The sequence below is a fragment of the Geotrypetes seraphini genome, chromosome 9 (genome assembly GCF_902459505.1).
Source record: "Geotrypetes seraphini chromosome 9, aGeoSer1.1, whole genome shotgun sequence".
Classification (NCBI taxonomy): Eukaryota; Metazoa; Chordata; class Amphibia; order Gymnophiona; family Dermophiidae; genus Geotrypetes; species Geotrypetes seraphini.
Genome location: NC_047092.1, coordinates 164,234,225 through 164,260,964, shown reverse-complemented (window position 1 = coordinate 164,260,964; position 26,740 = coordinate 164,234,225). Strand labels below are relative to the sequence as shown.

At 41.6% G+C, this 26,740-nt stretch overlaps 1 protein-coding gene across 6 annotated transcripts in view; it reads left to right on the top strand.

Moving 5' to 3' along the window:
* Positions 1–26,740, top strand: part of IFT80 (intraflagellar transport 80) — a 166,646-nt gene that overhangs the window by 81,343 nt on the left and 58,563 nt on the right. For all 6 annotated transcript variants that reach the window (XR_004540679.1, XM_033959223.1, XM_033959221.1 and 3 more), the window contains 2 exons: positions 20,505–20,684; positions 25,072–25,190. Coding sequence is in view for 5 of the 6 variants with exons in the window: in XM_033959223.1 (XP_033815114.1) it covers positions 20,505–20,684; positions 25,072–25,190 (299 nt within the window). In the remaining variant the exon portion in view is untranslated. The remainder of the gene's footprint in view (positions 1–20,504; positions 20,685–25,071; positions 25,191–26,740) is intronic.

Here is a 26,740-nt window from a genome sequence, read left to right as displayed (position 1 = left end):
CAGCCCACCTTCTTATATCAGACCCCTTAAAGGACTTCTTAACTTTAGAAAAGCTATAAAAACCTACCTTTTGCCTAGTCATTCCCTCAACCCTTCACCAGCATCAGTAAGTAATCCTATATGAAGTTTTATTGCAACACACTGTATGTAAACCCTTTATTGTAACATTGTGAATGTAAACTGTAATCCGCTCTGAGCTCTTTGGGGAGGATGGGATATAAATCTAATGCCCCATGTGCCGAGTAGCACTTTACCCCCCAAACACTTCCCCTTCTACAAAAATACAAAATATTTATTTAGTGTGCACGCACAAATTGGCAAATTTTACCACAAGCATGCTTATCGTGTCCTCCACTAGGTTCCTTTAGCATGAGTTAGTGCTTACTGCAGTTTAGTAAAAGGACTCCTAGATGTCTTTAATTTCCTTAATTAGCTTTGAATGATGCAATCAGAATGCTTCTGATCAGAGAGCATCCCCCAGAAGAGATTTACATCCTAGATTAAGCAGAATCAAACCAGAAGAATGACTAATGGTTTCTTTGCTGTACATACAAGCCTATAGGCAGAATTTGGGTCAGCGTCCTTGAAATCCAAAGCAAGTTTTATGAAACTGCACTAAGCAGCTAACAACTACTAGTACTGCAGAGGGCAAATGAATTTCAGTTTCAGTTATGGCACTGATACCAACCTAAAATCCTTTTTCTGCCCAGTTATAGTTTCGACTGAAAGGTAATTTTAACTTTCAGCCATGTTTTTTTGTTTTTGGTCGAAAATGTGTTTATTTATACCAGTTGTTTGGGACAATATTAATTCCTAGTAGAGATTTTTCAAGATATCTGCATACAATTGTGCCATCTTATCTTAGCTTATCAAATTTATCACCCGATGTTGGTTGCAGACTGGCTTTATTAAATTGCTGCTACTTGAAGACTAAGCTCTAATTAATTATTTTATCCTTGATTTAAAAATTAAAAACTTATGTTTAACAGAGACCTGTTTCAAAGATGACAAGCCTATTTAGATGTGTACCAGCAAACTATGAAAACAAAAAACTGTCTGCAGTGTTCTTTGCTCACATGTTTAAAGACAATAGACTGTTTTCAGTCCAATTCTTTATATGTGAGTTTGCAAACCATTGGACCCCTGAGGAAGGCGTGTTCGCCAAAACACGGACCGTGTAGGGTCCAGTTGGATTTTTATCACTGTATTTTATATCATTGTACTTTTTATATGTTTTTATATGTCAGTGTGTAATAAATTATCTCCAGAACATCTGTATCCATAGTTTTTTGTTTTTGTTTTCATCGGTGGATTGTTTTCACTGTGGATCACTGGGTCTCCCCATTTTTCTTTGTTGTACCAGCAAACTATTCCATCTTGGCACTTTCGGTCACCATGTAGGAGGTAGCAGTTTTGGCCTTTTTTTTGCAGCTAACATTGCTTTGGTTGAACTGAAACTTTCTAATCTATCCTATAAAGAAATTATTTTAATTAAACTGACTCTTATCCCATTTATGTAGCTTTATTGTGTTGTCCTCCGAGACTAGCAGTGGAGTTTGGGATAATATTTATCGATCTGTTTGTTATCAAGATACTGTTGTTTTAGATTATTTTAATATTCATCTAGATCAGTGGTCTCAAACTCAAACCCTTAGTGAGGCCACATTTTGGATTTGTAGGTACTTGGAGGGCCGCAGAAAAAATAGTTAATATCTTATTAAAGAAATGACAACTTTGCATGAGGTAAAACTCTTTATAGTTTATAAATCTTTCCTTTAACTGTTAAAGGAAAGATTTATAAACTATAAAGAGTTTTACCTTATGCATAAACTGTTAAAGGAAAGATTTATAAACTATAAAGAGTTTTACCTTATGCAAAATTGCCAGTAACTATTTCTGCGGCCCTCCAAGTACCCTATTTTTTCTGCAGCCCTCACATTTAAAGTTTAATATCTTTCCTTTCTCAAAACTGACACATTTCAATCACTATATTGAAAATAAAATCATTTTCCCTACCTTTGTTGTCTTGTGACTTTATTTTTCTGTGCATTTAACTATGTTTCCAGGGTCTTCTTGTCCTTTGACTGGTTTTCTCTCCGTCTTCACTTTCTGCCTTGCATCCATCTTTGGCATTAACTTAATATTCAATTTTTCTGCTTTCTTTTCAAAATCTATGTTTCCATGTCTTACCTTCCCTTCTATCTCTCGCTTCTGTCCCTATTTCAATGGTCTGACATCTCTTTCTTTCCTTTCTCTCCCTCCCTCTTTCCTTCCTTTCCCCTGGTCTGGCATCTATCTCCTCCCTCCCTCAACTGTTTATTTCTTTCACCCTGCCCCCTTCTTTCTTTCTTTCTCTCTCTATCCATGCCCCCATTCTTTCTATATGTCTGTCTTTCTCTCTCTCTCCATGCCCTTTCTTTCTTTTTTCTTTCTCCATGCCTGCCCTTTCTTTCTCTTTCTCTCTCCATGCCCCTTTCTGTCTGTGTCCCGTTTCCCTTCTTTCTTTCTGTCTCCCTGTCCCCCCTTTCTTTCTTTACTTCTCCCTGCCCTCCCCAAGCCACCACCATTGGGGAACAGGCTGCCACTGCCGCAATCAGGTAACAGGCTGCCACCACCGCAATTGGGGAACAGGCTGCTGCCGCCACAATCGGGGAACAGGCCAGCGCTGAGGTCTTAACTCTCCCTGCTTATCTTCCCCAGCGCGGGACTGACTAATTCACGCCACCCGACGTCAATTCTAATGTCGGGGAGGAACTTCCGGGCCAGCCAGGCAGCGATTGGCTGGCCCGGAACTTCCTCCCCGACATTAGAATTGACGTTGGGTGGCGAGAATAAGTCGACTCCGAGCTGGGGAAGATATGTAGGGAGAGCTAAGACCTAGTGCGCTGGCCTGTTCCCCAATTGCGGTGGCTTGGGGGAGGGCAGTGGGAAGGGAAGCAGATTGGGGACCCCTGCTTTAGGTGAGGACAAATCGTTGGCCGCAAAATAGTCCCTGGGGGGCCGCGTGTTTGAGACCGCTGATCTAGATGATATCATATAATCTAAGACTAAAGGCGTCTTTTACAAAGCCACAGTAGCGAGTCACCTGTAACATTATTCACTGAAGTTCATTCAGTTCCTATGGACTTCATTTGCCATGGGAGAATCACTATCGCAGCTTTATAAAAGGGGCCCTTAGGTTTTAAACAATGGATTATTGGCTTTACACATAAGGGAGGGCACACATCGGACCTAGTTATTACTAAGCAGAATTTAAATCTTTAATCATTGGAATTAAAAAAAATAGCTTTTTCTTGGACTGACCACTTTATATGAAAAAATATTTCCTAATGTTGCTTTTTTGTGTACTTCCATAGCATTGTATGTCATAGTCCTCTAGTACTACAAATTCCCCTTTTAAAAGATTTATTCATTAATAATTTTTATGTATTTAATAAGCAGGCTAGAAATAACATATTCATTCAAATATTCCAATATACAAAAATCAAAACTAAGGAATCACTAACAGCAGGAATCACTAACAGCAGATCAACTTTGGTTCTTATGAGAGAACTATCAATATCTTCTTACTTATAAAAAGCTCTAACAGATGGGTTTTTAACAATTTTTTAAAGGATCTAAATTCAGAACACAACTTCAATGAACCCTTCATTGCATTCCATAGCCTCGGCCCAGCCACCGAGATCACTGCTATCCAGGTCTTTTTATAGTGCACATCATGAGTTTGTTCAAGGGACAGTCTCATTGCCTGTTTGTGAGTATAGTTTGCGTTTTGGCCTTCAGTAGGTTGGTTTTTTTTTAACACATTAAGGTTCCAAGAGCAAACCCAGAAGAAAGTTCAAAAAATGCTTTACAGTGGAAAATACCTTTTGGAAATAATTTTATATTTATTCTCTTAAAGTGTTCTACAGTTTTACTACTTGAAACATAAGTATTCAAATTAAATGAAATCTTTACTTTAGTTAAAAATTGACAGCCAATATCTGATGTCAGCAGTTTCAGTACTATATGTGGAATGGCTCTGTCAGCATTCTTAACAGAGCCAGACTTCTTACATAGAGGATTTACATTATACCTGATTTGCCAGCCTGTCCTGTCAAGATCTAGTACAGGCAATTAACTGAAGGCAGCTATACTTACTTACCAAGGTGGCCTTCAAAGCCTTGCTGTTTCATGCAAAATCTTTTTTTTTTTCACTGAAGTGGCTAAAACTTAGGCTAGGAGTTGAAGGGGAGAGGACTAGGGTGAGCAAAAATGAATCGCATGCCATTAGAATGATTAGTGTTTGAAGGAAACCAGGCCTGGCTTACTGGTCAACAGATTTTTTTTCTAATGTGTCTGATGTAATGGGGCTGAATCAGCAAATTGCTCCATGGGGAATCATCTGCAGCAGTGTGTATCATTACCCCTTCCCCAGCATATATCTAGTAAGAGACTAATGAAATACTTTTGGTTTTATATTTTTATTTATGTTCCTCGCTGTTTAAATTTGGTAACTATTTTAGTGCAATAGGTGCGTCATTCTGAACAGACAGGTAATAACACAGTGCTCACAAGCCATGCAGAAGGAATCCACTCCAGTTTTTGAATCCCTCCTACTTTACTAAAGGGCTCTGCTGCCCTCCTGCACATCAGCCGAAAGGAGTCATTCTGTTCTGCTTGCTTTTTTTTATTTTTTTTTTAAATCTTTTCACAATCTTTTTGCTTCATTTTGATGCTAAGAGCTCCCCTAGTCAAAGGTACAGCTCTGCCTGTGAAGGAGAAGCAGACTACAGTCTGCAGCTGACAGGCCAATCCCTTGTGGTACCTGTTGGCCAGCCTGCAGAAGCCTTTTGGGAGCTTGGGGTCTGCCCCTTATAGCATTACTCGCCTTCCGCATTACAGGGGCTTGAGCACAGGTTGTTAAATATCTGTAGGGGGCTAACAGGGTCTCACATAGTGCCAACTGCATTTTACCTCCCCCTTTCACGTCCACAGGGGTTGGAGGCTTAGACATATATCAGTCAGAATGGCAGCCCAAAGATTCAGCACTAAAAGAACATTTCATTTTGAGGCAATGATTTCTTCTCCCAGATCCAGCTACCATTGGAGCTGAGGCAAGCTACAACACATTGCCTGCACAGGTCACAGTGAGTAAGACTGTTACAGTTTATGAGGAAAATTAAGGGGGGGTCTGTAAACTTTATTTTTGAAGATTTCTGCCTTTTCCCTGATGGTCCCCCATCTCTAAAATCGCTAGGTTGGGGGGGGAGGGGTTCATTTTATTTCAGTGTTTTGGAGCTGGTTTTTTGAGCCAAAATGCTGCTGCTGCAGCCATCTTGGATTTCCCAATTTTATTTTCCAAAATTCACCAGAAGCTCCAAATCACCTTGTTTTGCCTCAAAACTGGCAGGGATGGTATCCTCAGGCTCTTTTAACCTTAATCCAATTCAAATTCTACTGCATACTATTCAAAACACTACACGGAGACAGTCCATCATACTTGAACAATCGCCTCATACAAGCACCCACTACAAGACAAAGAAAAACGCACGCCCCATTCATACCCCCCCCAATCAAGGAAGTAAAAAGAACAAAACTACACGACGGCCTCCTAGCCACCCAAGCCGCAAGGCTGGACAACCAGATCTCCAACCTCTTGATGACCACCCCAGACTATAGGACGTTCAGAAAAGAAATAAAAACCACACTTTTCAAGAAATTCCTGAAGCAACAATAACATCACGACCGCTTAGTAACTCTAAAACTGACACTTGATCTACCCACTACTGCACTAATAATAACAAAAGAACTCCCACTATGACCACCTATTAACTCTTTTACAAACCACCTCACCCTCAACAACCTGCTAAATGTTTATAAGATCTACAACTTACCTCTCTAGCTAATCATTGTAACTCTGTTTTTTTTAAACTAACCTTTTGTAATCCGCCTTGAACCGCAAGGTAATGGCGGAATAGAAATCCCTAATGTAATGTAATGTAATGTAATTCATGCCAGGTTTGCATTGAATAGGCTCCCAAAGAGCATCCTTATGTCACGTGCTACACAGCTCATGAAGGGGGCAGGAGCAGTCAGCTTAGCCTCCCCCTTTGCTCTCTAGGGCTGAGAAATAGACGGAAAGCCTATTGGTTGGGTCCAAATTCCTTCTGAAGCCCCGGAATAGTGTGTGTCCTAAATGCAGGGGCATGGGGGCAAGCTGGACTCCTCAACAGGAGACTCAGAGCTGCCTAGTATGGCATTTTCTCTGGAATTTGTTAATTTGTTGTGGAGAGCCTTTCTGGATGGCCAAACTTCCAAAGGGAAGTCTGGCAGGGCATCTGAAGGTGCACGAGGGGACTGGGGCTCCAGGGATACGTCTTTCCCTGTGTCAAAACTTGACCAGGATCTAGGGAGTCTTTCAGAGGGTGACTCAGAGGATGAAGTTTCTATTACTATGCCCTTATTGTCTCAGAGCGCACCTCCTTATCAGGATATTCAGGGTCGCAGACAGGTACATGTGCATTAGATTCTGTGGTGGCCACACGGTCTGTTGTCTGTTCAAACCCTTGGCTCTGATGGATCTTATTACTGATTCTCTGCAGGAGTTAAATTTGGACTCCTAGCAGGTAACCTCTGCTCCCTTCTCTGTAATGAGCGAGTGAGCCCAGTCGTCTTCGTTTCCCTGGCATCCTGATATCAATGTATTGGTCACAGAGTATTGGGATTCTCCTGAAGGGTCCCTTAAAGTAGCCAAGACAATAGCAGGGCTGTATACAATGGCACAAGATTGTCACCAGCTGTTTGCTCAGCCTAAGGTTGATTCCTTGGTTGTGCAGGTTACCAAACGCATGTCCCTACCAAGTGAAGGCGGCGTGGTATTGGATATGCAGGATCATCGAGTGGATGTGATTCTTAAATGACAGTTCGAGGCTTTGCCTTAGAAATCAAAGCAGCCACAGCGGCTTCCTTTGTGACACACACCTGTCATACCAGGTTGAGGAGTCTCGAGCAGTTTTCAGTATATTTATTTATTCATTTTATTTAGGGGATGGGCCTTTCTGTGGTTACTATCAAAATAGTTTACATATTTCATACAGACACTTATTTTGAACCTGGGAAAATGGAGGTTCAAGTGACTTGCCCAGAGTCGCAAGGAGCTGGAATTGAACTCAGTTCCCCAGGTTCTTAGGCTAATGCACTAACCACTATTTATTTCGGATTTGCTTTACTGCCTGTAACTGACAGGGTAGGACAAGGCAGTGCACAAGTTAACAAGAAAATTCCAATGGAAAGGAATTACAAATAATTGATAGTAAAGTATTTTATTCATAATAGCGCACCAACAGACCGTTGCTCAGATCTCTGGCACATTAAGGAACAGGGCTAGAAAATACTACCGAAGCAGCGATGGAAAAAAATTTTCAATTTTCATTGCTAATAGTATACAAATCATACATATGCTGTTAGTGTTGAGAATTGGGAAGTTAAGGGGGAGGAACATATATTGTGCATGTACCCAAATATTTTGCAGTATTGCAATATTTTGCTGTGCACATGCTTAGGGGAAGAAAAGATGCAGTTGGCTTCCTCGCTCTCCTTTTCTTCCCGTTGCCACCTAGTTGCCAGGTTTTTTTCTCTTGCTACCCTCCCCCCTTAATGCTCTAGCACCCTGAACAATAACCACTTTTTTCACATGGCCTTAAGGAAAGGTAAGTTCTACTTTCAGTGAAGTGCAAGGACATGGTCTTTCTGCCTGTTCACCGCTCCATCACGGGTTTTGAAGGAATGAAGAAATTTTTTTTTTTTTTTTTTACCAAGGAGCACAGACAGTCTGAAGCCAGTAGAGGCTATCATACCCCAGCGCCAGCTCCAAGCTATTAGTGAGTTTTTTGTATTAGGGGGCAGGGGTTTTGTGCATTGTTCCTCTGGGCATTGGGATGAAATATTTAAACATAGAAACATAGAAGATGACGGCAGATAAGGGCCATAGCCAATCAGGTCTGCCCACTCTTCTGACCCACCCCCAAGTCTACTATCCTAGGGATCCCATTCCTGGTGACAGGTTCCCTTGCTTAACCCTCTAAGGGATCCCACATGGGCATCCCATTTGCTCTTAAATTCTTGCACGCTGTTTGCCTCGATCACCTGCACCGGGAGCTCGTTCCAAGGATCAACCACTCTCTCGGTGAAGAAATATTTCCTGGTGTCGCCATGAAATTTCCTGCCCCTGAGTTTGAGCGGATGCCCTCTTGTGGCTGAGGGTCCTTTGAGAAAGAGAATCTCTTCTTCCATCTCGATAAGGCCGGTAATACTTTCCTCAAGTGAGTACAGCTGCAAATTTTTCAGCCTTTCCTCGTACGATAGATCCTTGAGCCCCGAGACCATTCTGGTGGCCATCCGTTGCACCGACTCTACTATCAGCACATCTTTTCGGTAGTGTGGCCTCCAGAATTGCACACAGTATTCCAAATGAGGTCTCACCATGGTTCTGTATAATGGCATTATGACTTCAGGCTTCCGGCTGACGAAACTCCTGCGGATGCAACCTAACAACTGTCTTGCCTTAGATGAAGCCTTCTCCACATGATCAGCAGTTTTCATGTCTGCGCTGATGATCACTCCCAAGTCTCGTTCTGTTGAAGTTCTAGCTAAGGTCTCACCATTCAAGGTGTAAGTTCTGCACGGATTTCTGCTGCCGAGGTGCATGATCTTGCATTTCTTAGCATTGAAGCCCAGCTGCCAGGTCGAGGATCAAAGCTCCAACAAATGTAGGTCCTGTGTCATACTATCGGGTGAATTGCCGTCTCTCACTATATTCCATAGTTTGGCGTCATCAGCAAATAATGTTATCTTACCTTGAAGCCCCTGAGTTAGGTCCCCTATGAATATGTTGAAAAGGAGCGGGCCCAAGACTGAGCCTTGCGGTACTCCACTGGTCACCTCCGATGTTTTTGAGAGGGTACCGTTAACTACCATCCTCTGAAGTCTGCCTCTTAATGACCTTCTTTTGCATCCATTTAAATATGATTGCGGTAATCTTTGCTGGGCAGGTTGTTTCTCACTCTGGTGCCCTCTAAACATTGGGCATAGCTTAACATCAGAGCTAGTCTGGTGCTAATTGACTCTTGCACCAGCATTAAATTCTGAACATTAGCCTGCAAGATCAAGTTTCAAGTTTATTTTTAACTTATTGAATCGCTTAATTTAATTTGCTAAGCGATTTACAAATAAAAAGAGAAAAAAGGTGTACACATTAGGTTATTTATAATAGATTAAATAAGTTTGACATACTGACATACAAACTAACAGATACATAAGGGAAGAAAGGGCAGAACTACAATTGTATATATAAAAAGAAACATAAATGGTAAAAATAGCAGGTAAGGTTAATAAGATAAAGAAAGAAGAGAAGAAAAAAAAAAGGTAATCATTAAATATGATTATAAATTAAAAGCATCTTTAAAAAGGAAGCTCTTCAGAATGCCTTTAAAATGTTTTAGGTCATTTTCCTCTCTTATATACTGAGGTAAAGTGTTCCATAGTTGTGGGGCCATTACAGAAAAAATATCAAGACGACGAGTTTCGATAACTTTTAGTGAAGGAACTGTTAAAAGTTTTTGATTAGTGGACCTTAAAGAACATGATGTACTATGGGGAATAAGTAATTTATTAATGAATTGGGGTTCGTTTGAGGACAATGTTTTAAAAACTAAAAGTAAAATTTTAAAAGTAATACGATGAGTGACAGGAAGCCAATGTGATTCAATCAGTAGTGGTGTAACATGATAAAAAAGAATTCAGATTTTAAAAAACCTCAAATAGTAAAGAGAAACCAAAAACAAATAAACTTACAAATCCTTAAACTTATAATGCAGTAGTAGAAAAATAAAGCATATACTCCAGGTTAATTTAAATTGCTAAAGGGTCCTTTTACTAAGCTACACTAAAAAGTGGCCTTTGCTATCCCTAGCATAGATCTTCCATGCTGAGGCCACTTGCAGCGATAAAATTGCCCCATTTACCATTATTCCCATTAATGGTCACATACTTATTTCTCTTTTATCACGTGGGCATTAGTGCATGAGCACTTACCAACACTTATTTTCTAGGTGGTATATCTCATGTATTAATCCTGCACTAATTGGTTAGTGCATGACAATGTATCTGTGCTAACTGATCTAGACACAACTAAAGCAATTGCCTTTCTTCCACAGCAAAGGATAACCATCCTGATTTCCACTGTGGAGAAAATTCAGGAGAGTCAGCAAGTATCAGCTGGTCAAATGGGAAGGATACTAGGCTACATGGCATCAACAGTCCATACCACTCCAATAGCACACCTCCATTTGAGGCAAGTGGATTCAGTCTATAGAGAATCTCAGGATATCATATCTGTCACCAGTCCTTTACAGAATTACTTGTTCAGGTTGACGAATCAATCCAGTTTGGCAAAAGAATGCCTTCCAAATTTCTTCAGTTCAAGAAACTCTTACAGATGTGTCCAAACTGATTTGAGGAACTCTTCTGGATAAGTTTCATAAGACTTTATTAGATAAACTTCCTAGAGTTAAGAGCTGTTTGGAATGTTGTAAAGGCTCAGAGATCAGATATCCCACAAGGTCATCCTGGTCTAAATGGAAAACGGTATTATATAAACAAGCATGGAAGAATGGGGTTGTACTTTTTGTGACCATCAGAATGGGGAAAATGATAATTTATCACAAGATATATTTCAGAGCCATATTTCTGGGAGGCAAAGACAATGACCTGGCAGGCAACTTTAAATCCTAAAGCCACATGAGTGGACATGGGACAGCAAATTGTTGCAGGATATTTCAGGAGTGGGGTACTTCTTTGATAGATCTCTTTGTCACTCCATTTAACAAGAAAATACTTCAGTTTTGCTGCAGGATAGGGTTGCATGACATACTAGCTTCAAATTACTTCCTTCTAATTTGAGGGGAGGAAGTAGAAAGAAGATACTGGGTTTATGATAGAAACAGTCAAATATTTGGCAAGAATGGAAAGATGGGATTTTCTGTAAAAAAGGAAATTCAAGATCAAAGACTTATAATGATAAAGTACAGGGAGGAAGGCATAAGGAAATCATGAGAAAATACTTCAAGCTTATTCCAGGCTTGATAATACCACCAATTGGAAATTACCTTCTTGGAAGTTTACAAAATTAAAGTTGTAAAAAGATAGAAAAAGGAACAGAAGTTACAGCTTTCAAATCAGTCAATAAAAAGAGGATAGGAACAGTGTGTTAGAACTCATTACTAGGTCAAAATCTAATGAAGATTATTGTGAAATTGACTACCTTAAAACAAATGAGGTGAGTATAACATCTAGGTTAAGAAATGATTTAAGTTCCTTCTTAAATGTCTGAAAAGAAGTTTCTAACAGCTTAAGTGTAAGCGGGCTAAAATAATTTTTAAATAAACAAATAACCTTAATAGAAGGATAAAAAGCTCTAAAGATAGAGACTTACAACACTAGACATAATTTGTAATTAAATTTTTAAATGAATGTGACAAAAAAGAGGGTGCCATCAGATGATAATGCTGAAGTGGATCTCAATTGTCGCGATAAAGATTAGGGTACCAGTAAACAAGGGAAAAATTATAGGATATCTGAATATTAGGCTTTATGGACAAGAGTCAAGGTTTTGAAGGTGAAGCTAGTGTTCTTGTAATGGTGAAATAACATGCTTGTACTTTTTAGCTGTATCAATGAGCATAATAGCCATGTTCTGGCTAATACTTAAGAGTAAGTCCAGAAAGTAAGGATGGAACGACAACCAGTGAAATGTCCACAATAAAACTCATATAGGATTTTTTCCAAATAGGCTTTTTTCATGCAAATCAACTTGACCTAATACAATCCGTTTTTCAGCTCAAAAGAGCCTACATCAGGGGAACATAATAATATCTAAAGTTGACATATATAACACAGAAAATAAGTACTGTAACAAATATTTAAAAAGCATAAAACAAATTCTTGTACAATCCCTCTGTGGTCTGAATTGTAGGGTTGTGTATCTTGAGCAGCCAAGATCTGTAGGAATCTCAATTAACAAACTTGAGCCCCTCCCACTGAGTCCATCTCCCTGAAGCATGCTCCCTGAAGTCCAGTTTTGTATTCCTACAGCCAAACTGTAGGAGCTCATCTCTTCTGCTCGTGTTTCTTTTCTTTTTTTTTTTTTTAATAAATTCTTTATTTTAAATCTTACAACAAGTGCATAAAATTACATCCTTGAAAACTTTTACAAAACACTTTAAATTATTTCTCTTATCATCATAAATACATAAAATGTAATCCCTTCCCTCCCACCCCTCCTCAATTAACTTAAACGAACATAATATATAATTATTATAATCTTAATTATGCAATACAATTTCATACCAACCCCCTAAGTAAAAAATATATTATCAATGAAAAATTATGTCTACTCATTACAGTAATTTGCCAATGACCCCCAGATCTTTATAAAATTATTATAATTCCCTTTTAATTACTCTTTCCATCTTATATATGTGACATAAGAAATTCCACCAGAATGAATTGCTAAGATTAGTATAATTTTTTCAGTTATTGGTAATATGTTGCATGGCGACTCCTGTCATTTTCAATAAAAGTTTGTTATTACTTGATGAAATTTTACTTTTTGTTCTCATTGACATGCCGAACAGAATAGTATCATAAGATAGTGCTACATGGTTTTCTAATAGACAATTTATTTGAGACCAAATTGATTTCCAAAAGATCATAATGCAGGAACAGTAAAATATTAAATGATCCAATGTCCCGCTTCCAGATTACAGTGCCAGCATCTATTAGACATAGAGCTATCTAACTTTTGTAAACAAACTGGGGTCCAAAAAGCTCAATGTAACAAAAAGAACCAAGTTTGTCTCATAGATGCGGACACTGTACATCTCATTTTCCAAGACCAAATTTGTGGCCATTGAGACGCAGAAATTTGATGCTTGATCTCAATGCTCCAAATGTCTCTAAGACCAGTCTTTGGTTTTTTATTCATATAACCTGATAATAATTTATACCACTGTGCAGCCTGGTGTCCTAGGAAGTCCGCCTGAAAGCATAGGAACTCCAGACTATATTGATTATTAAGAGTTTTCCATTCAGGGATCCCCACCTGAATAGCCTCCTTCAGTTGCAGCCATTTTTCCAAAAAATCCTTTAACTTTTTAGGATCCTCAAAACTCAATGTCTTATAGGTAACCCTCATTATAGCAGGGTATAGCAAGCCAAATTTGGCCCCTAGATGTCTCATTTGAGGCTGTAAATCAAGTAATTTTTTCCTTTTTTCAGCGGTGGTCTTAGCGAAATCAGGCACTATGTGAATTTTTGAATCCTGACATTTCAAATTCTTATTTTCTTTTGCAAGCCATATGATTTCCATGACTTGCTGATGCCTTAAAAGTTTAAAAATCAGCGGACATGGCCTCAGATCCTTGTAGGGATCCTATGAACCCTCTCAAATTCTAATGGATATTTTGACTTGAGAGGATCTTTGGGAGAAAGTGTTCGAGGAAAGAGATGGCATCATTATTTTCAATTCCCTCTGGGAGCCCAATAATTCTTAGGTTGTTCCGTTTCCCCCTGTTAATACAATCCTACAACTCTTTAGAGAGAATATCCACTTTCTCTCCATATGATTTGCATTTCCTTATTTCAGTTTCATTTGCTGTCGTTCTTTTTTCCATTTGATCTATTTTTAATTCAATCTGTTCCATGCGTGCTGTGAGGCTTCTGACTTTATCCTTCACCTCTTTCAGCTTTTGAGCATTGTCTGAAACTATATCTGTAATTAGTTTCAGCTGAGCAAAAATGTCACCGTTATCTTCTTTGGGCAACGGCACTTTAGAAGGAGTCACGGGATCTATCTTTGATTTTTTAGCACTCCCATTTCATTTTTTGACTGTTTGCTCGAAGCCATTACTGAAACTGAACCTCCATTTATCACTGAAAAAAAACTTATTTAGTAGCTTAAAATTTCTTTCATAAAGCTTGTAATTGCAGAGCTCGATCTTCGCCCGACCATCCGGCTGCACCTCCAAGCCATGCCCACTTGTGTTTTTTTCTTAAAATTTTAGCGTATTAATTTGATATTTGAAAAGTAGTACTATGGTGAAGCCAATGGTACAGACAGAATACATGATAAAACTGGTGCTATGGTAAAAATGACAGTGCAGAATGCATAAAACTATTGCAATGAGATTCACACACCCACCTTGTCATCAGCCTTTCTGATTTCTCTTTCAATCTTTTATTTTTAGTTTAAACTTTATGTGACTCTTTCACCATCCTTCTACTTTTATAAATATTAGGAAGCTTTATAAAAGCAAACTTATCTTTAAAGCATAGTATCCGTCAACCCAGGGGAATATGTCCAACATATTATGCCAAAACAGAAGCGACTTTTTTGAAGGACTTCCCCTATATATAAAAGATGGAGATTAATCATTTCTTATCCTTATTTCACTATCTAATACATAAGGTTTTCACACCTACCTTCTTCTGCCATATCTCACTGTAAGCTTCCACATTTCTGGACATGCAATGGTTCTGGCATTCTCAATGAACTTTTGTAACTCCCTTCTATGTCAAAAGATATTAAGCTTTAAAGAACAGTTTTGGATTTTTACTTTGAATACTGTGACTCCTCTTGGTTTAAATCTCGATCGAGTGGATGTCACTCATTTAATCCAGGATAGTCGATGATTGTTGGGTTAGGTTAAGGACATCATAGGAGGGAGTTACAAAAGTTCATTGAGAATGCTGGAACCATTGCATAACCAAAAATGTGAGGGCATACAGTGAGATATAACAGAAGATCTTGAAGTCAGATTTTAAACACATTGTGAGGAGACTTTAAACCTTTGAGGACTTTCTGCTCCTTTCACCGTCCTAAACCATGATCGCAATCAACCATATGGTGAGGGGAGTTTTGGTTATTACCTGGATGTTCTACAACTTTAAATGAAGAGGTTTGTGGGACTCTAAGAGTTGAGGTCTTTATTCCTTGTTGGTGTACATTATTGGTTACTCTGTTATACCTATCTATTCAGAGAAGCATTGTTATATTACTTTGGTATCTGCTCAGTTCAAGAATAATGCAGTTCTAACCTGTAGGGGGTAACATGGTTGCTCTTGTTGGATCATGTTCTGTTTGTAAATGACTTCAAGACTCACATGAATGTTTGTATGATAGTTTAATGAAATGCCAATCAATCATATTTTCATAGCAAATAGGCTGCAGGGAAAAGCTGGACTGAAGATTGCTAAGACAATGTCTCTAGCTACTGCTGCCATCTTAGAATTTTAGATTCAGGCCTTCAGGATTGAGGAAGAGTGATCAGGTGTTGAAATTGTTGGTTATATGCACTCTCTTACTGCGGTATCTAGAGGTTACAAACAAATTTTGATTGTCAAATCATCTGTTCATATTGGCTGGGGCTGCCCATAAAGATCAACCAGCCTTGAAAGCAGACATTTCAAGATGGATCCATATGGCCATTTCTTCAGTCTATCAAAAGTGGAAAATGTCCACCTTTATTTGTAAAGGTGAACTCTACTAGAAACATAGCTTCTTCATGGACAGAATCTTCAGAAGTGTCCTTAAAAGAAATCTGTGGATCTACCAATCGGTCTTCTTTTCATATGTTCACAAAGTTTTACAAGGTGGATGTGGCTGCCAAACAGGACTCTGCATTTGGATCTTCAGTTTTGACAGCAGGCTCATCTGTCCCATCCTAAACTTGGGGGATTGCTGTGATACTTCCCTCACACTCAGGAATGAAGTGATTGTCTCACTAGAAGGAATGATTAAGTTCTTACCTCAATAATCTTCTTTCTAGTAGATAGATGCTCCATTCCTGAAGCCCACCTTGCCAGATGTTTATTTGCCTACTTACTGCCTCAGAGGTGCCGGAGAATCTGGACACCTTGGGCCAAATTCTATAAATGTCATCCTGATTGTAGGCAGCCAACTGCTGCCTAACCAGCCAATCGGGACGCATGTTTTGGTTTTTTTAAAAAAACCTCTCGAGGCAGGCCACCTACATTGGAGGCGCCTCCAGAAGCCTAGGGAGGTACGTAAGCTCATAAGAACTACCATCTCTGGATCAGACCTTTGGTCCATCAAGTCCGGCGATCTGCACACGCGGAGGCCCAGCCAGGTGTACACCTGGTGTAATTTTAGTCACCCATATCCCTCTATGCCAGTGGTCTCAAACTCGCGGCCCGGGGGCCACATACGGCTCGCCAGGTACTATTTTGAGTCCCTTGGTATGTTTATCATACTCACAAAAGTAAAATAAAACAGTTTCTTGATCATATGTCTCTTTAGCTATAAATGACAATATTATTATTAAGACTTAGTCAAAAGAAAAGATTTATAAACTATAAAGAGTTTTACCTCATGCAAAATTGTTATTGCTTTAATAAGACATTAACTATTTTTTTCTGAGGCCCTCCAAGTACCTACAAATCCAAAATGTGGCCCTGCAAAGGGTTTGAGTTTGAGACCACTGCTCTATGCCTCTCGTAAGGAGATGTGCATCTAGTTTGCTTTTAATTCCGCAATAACCTCCTCTGGGAGAGCATTCCAGGTGTCCATCACTTGTTGCGTGAAACAGAACTTCCTGATATTTGTCCTGGACTTGTCCTGCCTTAGCTTCAGTCCATGTCCTCTTGTCCGTGTCACATTGGACATTGTAAATAATTTTTTTTCCTGCTTTATTTTGTCAATTCCTTTCAGTATTTTGAAAGCCTCGATCATATCCCCTCGCAATCTTCTTTTCTCAAGGGAGAACAATCCTAGTCTCTTAAGTCGTTCCTCATATTCCAAGTTCTCCATAACTTTTATTAGCTTCGTTGCTCTTCTCTGCACCCTCTCCAGCAGTTTTATATCCTTCTCTAGGTTGGGAGACCAATGTTGGACACAGTATTCCAAGTGTGGTGTGACCATTGCCCTAAAAAAGTGGCATTATAACTTTCTCCTATCTACTCGTGATTCCTTTCTTTGTTATGCCTAACATTCTATTTACTTTCTTTGCCGCTGCCGCTCATTGTGCCGACGGTTTCAGGGTCCTATCAGTACACCCAGGTCCTTTTCTTGTTCACTCTTACCCAGAGTTGTACTGACATTCTATACTTGTGTTCCTTGTTCTTTCTGCCTAAATGCATTACTTTGCTTTTTCCACATTAAACTTCATCTGCCATTTCTCCGCCCATTTCTCTAACTGACCCAAGTCACTCTGGAGTTCCTCGCTATCCTTCTGCGATCTGATTGCCCAGCATAGCTTTGTGTCGTCTGCAAACTTGATGATCTCACTGCATGTTCCTTCTTCTAGGTCATTGATGAAAATACTAAATAAGATGGGCCCAAGTACCGAGCCCTGGGGCACACCGCTAGTCACTTTCTCCCAGGCTTGGATGTGGCTTGGCCCAGAAGTAGCCTTAGGCGAACCTAGGCAGCCTTATTCACCTCCCTAGCCTGCGGTAGATGCATACAAAGTAGGCCAGCAAAATGCTGGCCTACATTGTAAGCAGACGTGGCCGCTGAGCTTATCGCAGCAAGGGATCTCCCTGCTGCTATAAGTTAAGCAGCTGCGGCCACCTATTCCCCCCTACATTGCCAGCAAGATGGATGGTCAGTCCCTCCTGCTGGAACCCCTCCCTTCCCTTGAACTTAGCAGGCATCCCCCCCCCCGCCAGTCCCCCCTCCCAGACCACCACAGCCCCCCCCCCAGAACCCTCCCTACCTTAAATCGTTGGCCAACCAGAGGCATCCTTCCTGCCTCCAGCCGGCTGGCCCGCCTTCTCAAGAATGGAGGGCCTGCCCCTTCCTGGTGCATCGTGGGATGCACCGTGGAGGGGCCTTAGACCTTAATTGGCCCAGGTGCTTAAGGCCTCTGGGTCAACCGGAATATTAGGCCCAATTCATAGTGCATTCTGGAATGCACTGGGAATGGCCTAAGATTCTGATTAGCCAGATCCCTTAGTTAGATGGTTGGTTTGAAACAGGCCTTATTTTTTAATTCTAAGCAGGAAAAATTCTTGGGGAGAGACATCATAGATCAAGTGGCACACCAATGCTGTTTTTGAGAAATCATATTTACACAGATAAGTACCGTATTTGCCGGCGTATAAGACGACTTTTCAGTACCTTAAAATCCTCCCCAAAGTCGGGGGTCGTCTTATACGCCGGGTACTGTTTACATGCCCTTACTTTACATTAGAGAGCTGCACGGGGACGCCCCTAGGGTCGCGGGGATCCCGTGGGGACTCCCCCTAGGGTCGCGGGGATCCCATGGGGACCCCTCCGAGGGTCGCGGGGCTCCTGCGGGGCTGGATGTACTCAGTCTTCTGTATGTACGCGGCTCTTCTTCTCCCTACCTTCTCTGCTTGCAGCACAGAGCCGAACGGAAGTCTTCCCGACGTCAGCGCTGACGTCGGAGGGGAGGGAGGGCTTAAACAAAGCTTAAACAAAGCCCTCCCTCCCTCCGACGTCAGCGCTGACGTCGGGAAGACTTCCGTTCGGCTCTGTGCTGCAGGCAGGGCAGATAAGGAGAAGGAGAGTAGCCTCGCGGTTCGAGTGGCTACCAAGGGAGAGGGGCGGCCTGCCCCGGTTGCAGCACAGCCGGCCAGGTTCCCTTACTTTTGTGGCACTTCCCCGACCGACCGATAACAGCCCGGGTCCGACAATCCTCCCTGCCCTGTAGCCGCGAATCTAAATTACCTTCTTACAGCAGCTGTAAGAAGGTAATTTAGATTCGCGGTTAAGGGCAGGGAGGTTTGTCGGACCGGGGCTGTTGTCGGTCGGTCGGGGAAGTGCCACAAAAGTAAGGGGACCTGGCCGGCTGTGCTGCACCCGGGGCGGTTGAGAAGGAGGGGGGGAGAAGGACGCTGAAAGGCCATGGTGAAGACAGGAGGGGGGGGAAGGACTCTGAAAGCACTTGAAGACAGAGGAGGGAGAAGGAGGCTGAAAGCACATGGGGGAATACAAAGGGGTGGAGAAGGACGCTGAAAGGCCATGGGAAGGGCGGGGGGGAAGGACTCTGAAAGCACATGGGGAAGACAAAGGGGTGGAGAAGGACGCTGAAAGGACATGGGGAAGATGGGGGGGAGAAGGACACAAAGGAAATGAGGAAGAGAGAGTAGGGAGAAGACGCTGGCAGGGAAGAAGACAGATGCCAGACTATGGGGGGAGCAGAGAGAAGAAGATGGGTGCCAGACCAATTTGGAAGGGGGAAGAAAGGGAGAGGCACAGTAACAGAGCAAATGGAAGATGCAGAAGGAAGAGAGATAGTGGATGGAAGGAATTGAATGAGAACATGAGGAAAGCAGAAACCAGGCAACAAAGGTAGGAAAAGAATTCTATTTCTTTTTTTTTTTTTTTTGCTTCAGGATAAAGTAGTATATTAGTTGTGTTGATAAAAATTTATAAACATTAGAGGCTCTGGTAGAAACCCGTTTACAAAGTATGTATTCTTCCCAATTAATATTTTCAAATTAATAAAGTCTTTTTGCTTATTTGTAAATGGGTTTCTACCAGAGCCTTTAATTCAGTAGCATAATTAAATGAAATAACAATTTCTGAAGTTTATAGGGACGGGCGGGGACGGAGGGGATTCCTCGCGGGGACGGGTGGGGATGGAGGGGATTCCTCGCGGGGACGGAGGGATTCCTCACGGGGACGGGTGGGGACGGGTGGGATTCCTCGTGGGGACAGGTGGGACTTTGGCAGGGATGGGTGGGATTTCTGTCCCCGCGCAACTCTCTACTTTACATGCCCTAACATCTCCTTCCTTACCTCCTTACGGTGCTTACGGTACTAGTAAACCTGCCGGGACATCAGCGGGGCCATGGCGGGACATCAGTGTGACAAGGGTGCCAGCTCCTTCATCCTGCGCAGCGGGAAGCAGCGGCGCTCTGGCCCCACCCCTTTTCTCTTTACTACGTCTCTCGCACATGCGGCCGTGTGTGGAATCTAGCCCTTAAGGAAGTTGCGGGGGTGAACAGGAGGCTTTTGAAGGCTTTTAAAGGGAAACTGACATGCCAGCAAACTTGCTAGGGACTTGCCCGGCACTTGCTCTCTCCCTCTATGTGTTATCTTCCTTCTGTCATTGACAGTTTCAGTTTGGTTAACAGTTTAGAAAACAAATAGCATGGCAGCTCCCATGGGTTTATTGTTCTATTCAGCTTTAGTGAATTAATTAAAATTGTTGAAATAAATTCTGATGCTCTTTTAAGTTTTATTTGTTGTGCAGAAGGTGTGCGGAAGAAGGGGTAGTCTTATACGGCGAGTATATAACAAACTCTATATTTTAACTGTAAAAGTTGGGGGGTCGTCTTATACGCCCAGTCGTCTTATACGCCGGCAAATACGGTAATTACATTACACTACACACAGACAGACACACACACACACGCACAAACTGTTTATTCAAACACACAGACCTTTGTAACATTGTTTATGCCTTTTCTTCTAGTGGTCCTATGCATTAGAGAAACCAAATACTGGCAGTATTTTTAATATTGCTTGGTCGATTGATGGAACTCAGATTGCTGGTGCTTGTGGAAATGGACATGTCATTTTTGCCCACGTTGTGGAACAGCACTGGGAATGGAAGAATTTTGAAATAACATTAACAAAAAGGAGGACTATGCAGGTATGAACTATGCTAGTGCTGAAAAAATTGTTTATATTAGAAATGTTTAATTCAACAGGGACAGTGAATTCTATTGTGGTTTCAATTATGATTTAAATGTATTTGGAATGTAATACAACAGAACTGTATTATTTCTTTTAATATAGCAATAATCTTTAAAAAGGACTCAAACAAATTTTGGGTTTTTTTAAATATTTGAAATCATGAATTGAAGATTTGAAAACCTTGAGAATAGATTTAACTAAGTTTAAGAAATGTATTCAGGAAGGTGATATGAGTTGTAACAGAATCAGTAGCTATGATTCATCTTCTTGTGGAATGTTTCATCTTGAAACCTTATTTGTAAACCATTTTTCTTTAACCAACTTTGTTTCTTATCCAGAATTTAAACAAACTCCTTTACTTTCAGTATCTTCTCTGCCTCATACTGAATTCAGTAGCACACTATTTAAAATTTCCAGCTTAAAACAGAAAGCCTTTTACTTAACAAAGAGCTTCATTTCATCTACTAGCTCTTTCTGACTCAGCTCCTTTGTTTATGGGTTTATTGTGAAAACTGAAGGGCCCATGTAGAAAGCTTTGCAATATTACTGCCCAAAAATACCCTGTCATGCAATATTCAATGAGCATGCAAATTACTGCTGCGTAAAAATTGTGGCAGTATTTTGCAGTTCATTGATAAATGTAAGCCTTCCTGCCAGTATCTGAGCATTGATTAGCTCAAGTACTGACAGGAAGATTGACACTGAAGAAAGAAAATAAACAGTGACAGTATCCTAAACCAGCTTTCTGCAGAGCCCCTAGAAGCTGGTCTCCCTCCCTCTTCCCAACCCAACCTGATCTGATGTGACCTCCGTCCCCCATACCCCCAGCAGGAAAACCTAAAATATTTTTCTGATGGTCTGGGGGCTCCATCCATCTTACTCCCAACATCAACACAAATGCCCTGATAGTGTAATGGACCTCCAAGTTCCCAGCACCCTCCTCACCCAAACCCATACCCAGTGACGTGCACGCGGGGGGGGGGGGGCAGTCCGCCCTGGGTGCACGCTCCAAGGAGGTGCACAGCCGGACGGATCTGGAACCTCCCGTGCTGCTGCAAACGGCACCTCAGCGCGGCTGCCGTACTTAGAGCAGAGTCGGCAGCCACGCTGAAGTGAATGAAGGTCCCACGATGACTGTGCCGTCTACCGCCTCTGTTCCGGAAGAGGCAAGTGACGTCGGGGGTGGGGGGGTAGGGGGTGGACCGGCAGCCGCAGTCATCGCGGGATCTTGCCGCAACTAACTGTGTCTGCCGGCCCAGCCCCTTCCGACGTCACTTACCTCTTCCATCCGGAGCAGAAGCAGTCATTGCGGGACCTTTGGGATGGAGAAAGAAAGGAGGATAGTAGGGTGGTGAAAGGAAGTCAGGGTGGCATGGAAGGGTGTGGAGGGTAAGAAAGGGAGTCAAAGTGGTATGGAATCATGCTGAAGGATGACAAAGGGGGGTCAGGGTGGTATGGAATCATGGTGAAGGGTGACAAAGGGGGGTCAGGGTGGTATGGAAACATGGTGAAGGGTGACAAAGGGAGTCAGGGTGGTATGGAAGGGTGTGGAGGGTGACAAAGGGGAGTCAGGGTGGTATGGAATCATGGTGAAGGGTGACAAAGGGGGGTCAGGGTGGTATGGAAGCGTGGTGGAGGGAGAGAAAGGGACAGATGATGGAATTGCAGGGAAAGAGACATAGGGGGAAGGATACTGTATGGAATTAGGTTGGAGGGAGAGAAAGGGGCAGATGCTGATGGAAGTGGGAGGAAAGCAGAGGAGAGAGTGAAATGCCAGACTATGTGGGTGTGGGAGAGGGAAGGGAAGGAGAGGAGAGATGCCAGACCATTGGAGGAGGGAAGGGATGAAGATGGATGCCATACTAATGGGGGTGAAGGGAGAAATGGAAGGGGGATGCATAAAGTTTCTAGAACGGGAATAGAAAAAGAGAAGATGCCATATAGAAGGGGCAGAGAGAGGGTAGACAGTGGATGAAAGGAAGAGAGTGACAAAAAGATAAGGAAAGCAGAAACCAGAGAAGACAAGGTAGAAAAAAATTCTATTTATTTATTTATTTTTTGCTTTAGGTAAGATGCATCGCTGTTTCTGTGATGTTGCATTGTATGCAGAGTCCAGCTTCTTGGTGCTTCAGTTTAATCTATGTCTACGTATTTTTATTCTATCTCCCCATTTACAAAACTGTAGAGCGTTTTTTAGTGTTGGCATCTGAGCTGTACCTCCGTGGCTAAAAACCACACTACAGTTTTGTAAAAGGGGAGGAGTTAGTTTGTGATTACATACTAGGCGAAGGTGTTTTCTGTGTTCTGTGTGTTCGAAAAGACATGGTTTTCTGTTACGATTGACTGTGTAGGATTGATCTCTACTAGTCTGGCTTGTTTAGTTTTACAATGGGTTTATTGATGTACTGCTCGCTGCAATATGTAAGATGCTGTCTTTTCCTAGATATTCATGTGTGACGTGTGGATTGTTACTAAAAATCATGTTTTTCATACAGATGGGGGGGTGTCAAAAAATGATGGGCCCCGGGTGTCACATATGCTAGGTACCTAAATAAATAGCCACTGGTAACCCAGATGTGATGAAAAACCAATGTATGATAGAGTAAACACTTTCAACACTGAATGTGAAGATGTCCAAAAATGTAAGACTGGAACAGCATAGACCTAACTCAATCCAAAAAAAGAAGGAAAAAGCCTCAGAAAGGGCCCTCCCACCTCACCAAAACAGCTCAAAGAGGTGGTTGAGCGTTCACCTCACTGGCAAAAAACCTTCATTATGTGATAGTCTTATGCTGTGCTGTAATGTGCCAACGAAAATTAAATAATAGAGGAAATATTCCACTTATCTTCACTGATCGGTACACCAACGGTGGCCAGCGTTTCACAAATTCATGCTGCCTCAGTGCCATTACGTAAAACATCCTACTCGTAAAGTTCTCTGCTTTTACCTCTAAAGATAGTTGGAATATTTAATTTTAAAAAATTCTGACTAGATCTCAAAAGTCATCATGGCACATGCTTCCTCAGTTGGGAACCAAGGTGGCACTGAATAATGACACAAGACTCGGAAAGCCATGCATATGCATGGTGTACTGGTCTAGAAAGCTCTTGGAGCTTTCATAACCTTGGACTTGGACTTGATTAGATGATGTCTGTAAAGACTAATAATCTTGCAGTCCTCTGACTATACCTGTCACAGGTAAGCAATTTTTCTTAATGCCAAATTTCCAAAAATAACCATTTTAAACTCTAGATGAACTTTTAAGTTTTCAAACCAAAAGCTTATGGGGTTCATAATCCAAAAAAAAACAACGTCTAAAAAGTGTCCTAAATGGCTACTTGGACGATCAAAAAGCCTGATCGTCCAAGTACCCATAACCAAAGCTGGTTTTAGACGTATCTAAAAACAGCTTAGGCCTTTCCCCTGCCTCTAGACGTACAGAGAGAAAAGAAGTGTGTTTAGAGGAGGGGAAGGGCAGTGGGCGGGAGGTGGGCCGACCTACACCTAGGCGTACAACAGGTATAACCAAAACATTTACAGGTTGCCTAGTCGGCACTTAGACCTTTTTGACTTAGACGAAGTCAAACCAGGTCTAAGTGCCGAAAAAGGGGCCGCTGAGCTGATGGCTGCTGGCGTCATCAGTTCAGCAGCCCGGCAACCTACCCACTGCAAGCATCGTGGCAGGAGAGATGCCTCATCTCCCCTAACGCGATGTCATCACTCCTCTACCCAAACTACCGCGACCCGCTCCATTATGCTCCCTCCTGGCCTGCATGTACTCGGCAGGGGGGGGGGGTAAGATCGCGGGGCAAGAGGGCTTGAGCTCCCTCTTGCCCCGATGTTGTCAGGGGGGGTCGCAGTTGGACGGGGCAAGAGGGCTTGAGCTCCCTCTTGCCCTGATGTTGTCGGGGGGGGGGTCATGGTTCGACATGGCAGGAGGGCTTGGGCACCCTCCTGCCTGGATCGTTGGGGGGGGGTTCTGTAACTGGTGTTGTTTTTGACAGACACCGGTTACAGAATCCAGCTTTTAGGCAAAGGACTGGCTCCTCCTTCGCCTAAAAGCCCTTCTGTTGGACGTTTGGGGCTTAGGCGTTTTTTTGGTTCATTATGGGCAAAACGTGTAGACGTCGTGGGGGTGTACTTGTAGATGTAGTGGTGATCTGGGCGTTTAGTAGAAGCAGGCCATAATCAAAACAAGGACGTTTGTTTTGGTTATGGACACTTTCCCTGCTTCTGCTTTGAACGTTTAAGGACTTAGGCCAAAAGGGGACTTAGACTTTTTTTGATTATGCCCCTCCACATGTATATATATATTTCAAAACTTGCCCTTCTGTCCCAATAGGTTCGCAATGTAATCAATGATGCAGTGGATTTACTAGAGTTCCGGGACCGAGTCATAAAAGCCTCTTTAAACTATGGACATTTAGTTGTTTCCACTTCTCTTCAGTGTTATGTGTTTAGGTAAAAAGCTTGTTTTTCTTCACTTGATAAGTCTCATTTATTTTAAAGTTGTAATGTAGATAGATGCATTTTAAAGCTAAAATATTTTGAATTAATATTCAAAAAAGTGTAATTTCTGTCTTGTGTTTAGCCAAGAATAGTGCTTTTAAATTGAAAATAAATAAATAGGAATTGGACATGAAGAGCATGAAGAGGACCATTTTCAAACCTATTTTCTTGGGTAAAATAGCTTGGTTGAAAATTGCCTTCCTTTATCCACTTGCCACTAAATTATGACCCCCCTTTTACTAAACTGTCCTAGCAGTTTTTAGCGCTGGGAGCCACTCATAGCGGAGCATTCAATGCGGCTCCCGGCGCTAAAAAACACTAGCGTGGTTTAGTAAGAGGAGGCCTATATAAAAAGTGCTAAAAATTGTGCGTGCAATTTAATTGGATAATAAGCAACTTATTGGCAGTAATGGCTTTTAACCAGGAATCATTGATGCTAATTAGAATTAGTTATAAGTTTTAAGTTCTGCATGTAAATTTAGGCACAAGTTAAAAAAAAAAAAAAAAAATTGGGGAGAGGGCCTCATGAATAGATCGGTGGTGGTATTACTTTAATGTAAACCACTTGCATCCCATGTACTTACTAAACGTATCTTTATTGTAAACCGTTTCTATCCCATGTACTGTCAAATGTATCTTTATTGTAAACCGCTTCGAACTTCACGGTATAGCGGTATATAAGAAATAAATTATTATTATTATTATTACTTTATGCGTGTAATTATTAGGGCTGTACTTCGATGACCATTTTTGATTGTATTATTAATCTCAATTAAAAGGCACTCCTTGTACAGTGCAATATAGAGATAGCAGATATAAATACTCAAAACTGACATATTTCAATTACTAAATTTACTCCTAGCAGAATTCTGCGCAAGAATTTTGAAAATTCTGCACACAATGTTTTAAAATTCTGTAAAGTTTATTTGCAGTGTTTTGCTTAGAATTCTATTGTGAGGCCTGAAATTCCTTCCTGTCTTTTCCTCTCTCAGGTTCCTACCTCCTCAGTTCCCTCTCTCACTCCAACTGCAGTTCTGTCTCCCTCTAAATCCTACCCCTCTCTCGCTTGCACCCTGAATTCCTTACTTGGCCCTCTTAGTCTGGCATCTATCTCTCTCTCCCTCTCTCCACTGGCTAAGAATATCTTCCTCACTTCCCACCTCATTTCTGGTCTTGGTCACGCTCTCTTCCTCTATCTATACCCACCAACTCTTGTAACTCCAACTGCATCAGAACATCCATCATTTTGCCTACCTTGTGAGAAACTGCATTGTCTTGCAAAAAGAGAACTCCTTTCCGCAGCTTCCCTCTCCTTTTTCTTTCAATGCAAGTTACAGTAGTATTCTTTCTATTTGGTCCCTTGGAAGATAGTCAGTCATTACAACACCTTCCTGATCCCAAAACTCTGTGGCCATGACCTTTCCTGCTGACTTTTGGGTCTTGAATTTTCTTGGTTTTGGAGAACCTGAGTGCTGCTATTGCATGGACTCTTGTTTTGTCTC